This window comes from Solanum tuberosum, unplaced genomic scaffold (genome assembly GCF_000226075.1).
Source record: "Solanum tuberosum cultivar DM 1-3 516 R44 unplaced genomic scaffold, SolTub_3.0 scf00034, whole genome shotgun sequence".
NCBI classification, from domain to species: domain Eukaryota; kingdom Viridiplantae; phylum Streptophyta; class Magnoliopsida; order Solanales; family Solanaceae; genus Solanum; species Solanum tuberosum.
In genome coordinates this window covers 1,130,874-1,135,107 of record NW_006238962.1, presented here as the reverse complement: position 1 = coordinate 1,135,107, position 4,234 = coordinate 1,130,874, and the positions used below count along the sequence as shown (strand labels likewise).

General features: G+C 35.9%; 1 protein-coding gene across 1 annotated transcript in view; it reads left to right on the top strand.

Annotated features, from left to right (window-relative positions):
• Positions 1-2,099, top strand: part of LOC102604142 (serine/threonine-protein kinase CDL1-like) — a gene marked incomplete at its 5' end in the record, with an annotated part of 3,200 nt that extends 1,101 nt beyond the window's left edge. Inside the window, 2 exons of the mRNA XM_015306653.1 lie at positions 702-1,090; positions 1,788-2,099. Coding sequence (XP_015162139.1) covers positions 702-1,090; positions 1,788-2,099 — 701 coding nt within the window. The remainder of the gene's footprint in view (positions 1-701; positions 1,091-1,787) is intronic.
• Positions 2,100-4,234: the final 2,135 nt, after the last annotated feature.

The window sequence follows — 4,234 nt, the reverse complement described above, 5'->3', positions numbered from 1 at the left end:
CAATCCTCCTCCCTTTGAGCTAGCTTTTCGGGTGTGAGTTAGGCCTAAGACCTAATTTAATAGTTTTCTAACTTCTGAGTTGCCTTTAATGGCTTTAGTAGTTGCATCGACAAGTTAAGCTCATGTCTCATTAGCGTTTCTCTGTAATTACGTGCTGTTAAGGATAACAAATACTTCATTTGTTTTAATTTATATGTCGTAATTACTATTTGGAGAGTTAGAGGATGCCAGGATTTTTTCAAATACTTTTTGAATATTTTGAATTGTTAACTATTGTGACTTAATAGTACATTCTATGTAGTTTCAAAATGAGGAAGTTTTGTTTAAAAAAAGAAAGAAATTTAAGATTTATGTCCAGATTCACATTGAAAATTAGTTAGTTTGACCCTCGTACTACGAATCAGGACACGTATATTGAAACAGTGAGAGTAATTGTTTGATGTCCTCCTAGCCGCCCTTTAGCTTTTGTAAGGTTGATTTCTCTGATGGTCACTCAACTGATAGTGTAGTTGTTATTTCGGAAAGTTACTTTTTTGTAGAAAGAAATTGGAATCAAGAAGAAATGTGACTTTCTGAGATAGTGAGTGTTAGTTGAGTGACTGTTTGAGAAATCAACTCGCTTTTGTACTATCACTATCGTTATCCTTATTTTCGATTTGTTGGGATGTATACTAACTTTCTGTTATCGTTGATGTTGAAAGATTTAGAACCAGGAACGACGCCACTGAGTTGGAAGACAAGGCTAAAGATAGCTGCAGGCGCAGCTCATGGACTCGAGTATCTACACAAAGCAAATCCACCTGTCATTTACCGTGATTTGAAATCTTCAAATATATTATTGGACAATGATTTCAATCCAAAGCTGTCGGATTTTGGACTCGCAAAGCTGGGACCTGTAGGTGACAACACTCATGTTTCGACAAGAGTGATGGGCACCTACGGATATTGTGCCCCCGAGTATGCCATGACTGGGAAGTTGACTCTGAAATCTGATATCTACAGCTTCGGTGTTGTTCTATTGGAGCTAATAACGGGACGAAAAGCTTATGACACCTCTAAAAAACAAGGAGAACAGAACCTTGTTGTTTGGGTGAGTTATAACTTATACTATCTTAAATCTGAATACTAACTACTGGTCTCGTTTTCGGACCAGCTCAATTCTCCATTTCTGTTCAATTCTGATATTATACAACCGATAACCTCTAATGCAACCTCGTTGTTTATTAAATTCATTTTGATTTAGAGAGTTATTCAATTCACAAGATGCACTGCTTTTGGAGGATCTGACACACACCCATAGACATTTTTGAAGAGTCGGGGCAACTTAGTTTTTCAGTCAATTGGATCATTACCTGGTTCCAATACGAAACTGAAGTCCACTCGGTGTTTTGAACCAATTCTATAAGAACACATACTGAAAAAGAAACTATTACTAGTCATATTATCGCAAAATTTTGCCCATTATTTGCTGCTAGTAAAGAACAGATAATGAAGGGGAGTGGGAAGCTGCCTTGACGTAACTGATAAAGTTGTTGTCATGTGACTAGGACGTCATAGGTTAGAGTTGTGGAAACAGCCTCTTGCAAAAATGCAGGGTAAGACTGCGTAAAATAGATCCTTGTGGTTTGTCCCTTCCCCGGACCCTTGGTAATAGTTTTTTATCCAAAAAAAATATGAAGTAGTGCAACTTATATCCTGAACCCGACCTGAATACGAGACATGGTCTCTGTTTATGTACTATGTCTAGAATTTCTTTAAATCTGAGAAACTCTTCGACTTGGTTTCAGTCTAATCCTTTCCTCAAGGACCGGAGGAAATACATTCATTTGGTAGACCCGATGTTGGATGGTCAATTCTCTTCTCGTTGTTTGCACCATGCTGTTGCTGTTACTGCAATGTGTCTTCAAGAACAAGCCAGTTTTCGCCCCAGCACTACTGATATTGTTACCGCGCTTGACTATCTTCTACTTCAAGCACAACACTCAGGTACACATAGAGGTGGTTCACAATCTGGCAAGCACATACCGCCTCCATCAACAGAAGAGTTTAATGTCAGTTCACGAAATCGAAGCTATGACAACATGGCTATTACATTTTAAATTTTTCGTCTGAACAAACTGCTAGATATATAGAGATGGGGATTGAGGAACATCATAGATGAAAATGGAGGTGCATTTTATTGTTTCGACGTTATAGCAGAGGATATCAGTCACTTCAGCTTTTGATTATGAGGTTAGAAGACCATCTTGAACACAAGAGTTTATAGTCAAAAACACATCTAAAATATCACATTTTTGCGAGTTTCCTACCTGAACTCTCGGGTGTCCACGTTTCCTATCGGAGCTATTTATCAAAAACACACCTCAACTATCAGTTGTTCCCTTCCTACCTGAAATATAACTGTCGTTCAGGTAGGAAAAGTGAACAACTGATAGTTGAAGTATCTTTCAATAAACATTTGGTGATAGTTTAGGAAACTCGCACACCTAATAGTTCAGGTATGAAACTCAAAAGATCAGGATGCTATAGATGTGTTTTTGACCCGTCGTTCTTTAAACAAGCACTCTAATTTAACTTGTTTTAGCCAGTAGTTATGTTTTAGCTGACCTGATAGTGTAAAAACCTCGATTTCTTTTCTCACTTAACCTCCATATGTCCTAAGTTCCTTCTGAATTCCTTATTTTCTTATCACAGTAAGAACAGGACATGATTCATTCAAATGTTTTTGGCTTTTCAGATGACGTTTCCTTGAATCAAGAACTTCAATCGATTTGCAGGAACGCGGTAGACTGCTCTTTCCCCTGTACATTGACTACTTGTAATTCATAAACAGTTGAGGAACCATTGAATATTGTTTCACGTATCTGTATTTTGGTGTATATGAAAAACCTAAAATCAAAAAATGGATGTATATCAACGTCGAGATTGTATATATACCCATACTTCTTGTAATTTCATGCATATTGTTGACATGATCATATAAGATAATATGAACAATAGTGAACACTTGTTGTTGTTGATGATATATTCTTCGATTATCTTCTAGTCTTAAACATGTCAGATGGAAAGTTAGAATGAAAGAGTTGCAAGAAACGGAAAGTGAGACATTTTCTTTAAACAGACTAAAAAGGAAAGTAGGATAAATTAAACTAATTGAAACGGAGGGAGTAACTGTTTTGTTTCTGAAATTTACTGAATTTTCAACTTCTATTGGGGAATGCATATGATTAACTAGCACACAGACATATACAAAATAAATAGAGAAGAAGAAATAAAATAAAAATTTAACGAGATTCAGTCAAGCCTACGTCCTCGGGTCAAAAGCATAAAACAAAGAATACAACATATGTTAGATCCCTAATTATAATCCCTTTACTCCCAAGTGTTTTTCCCAATCTTGCATGATCAATAATTTGCTTTACATAGATGAGAACATAACATGATTCGAATTTAGGTCAATGTGATCAGAGCTAGTGTGCTCTGATCACATTATGATCGCGTTAACCCTTAGAAGCTCTTCTATGATCGCGCTCAAATCATGCTATCTTTTTTTATTTTTTCATATAGGTCCCATCGCGATCTTTTAAAGGTCTGACCGCGATTCAAATCCACCAGAATTCAAGACACAAAGTCAACGACTTCAATTTTGACAATATAAATGGATGAGATTAGTGGTTTTCTCTAGTGGACTAGTCTTCCCACCAAAGTCATATCTTCAAATTATAGTGGCAAATAGCAATCACTAGAAAAAGTAGGCAAATAGTTTTGCTTGAAGTAATAAGTACTCTTTCATCCTTAACTAGATGTTTCAAGTTCGAGTTCTTCTGGTACAGAGTCACATTTGGTAAGAAGCGCTTTACCCCTCAATGAGGGACTTTCCAGCTCGAATCCAAATTTAGTCGAGCTCTAATACGATATCGAACACCAGGTGGGAAACAAGTGCAGCCCAAAAGTTTGAAAAAATATTGAAATACTCACCATATGGTAATGACTTTTAACTGGTTGGCATTTGTGCATATGTAGCTTTTTGCTTTGAAGATTGAATGAAGTGACTAGCTAGTGAGTATCTTGTTCATAGTCAGTTGACTTTAGTGCAAGAATAATGTCTGATTTATGGAAATGTTCTCTTTTTAGGTTACATTATAAATTTTGTTCCTATTTTTAATTAAAAGTTGTACAAATAATAATAAAAATGATAGTACATAATATGAACAAAATTTAAAATAATCATTTT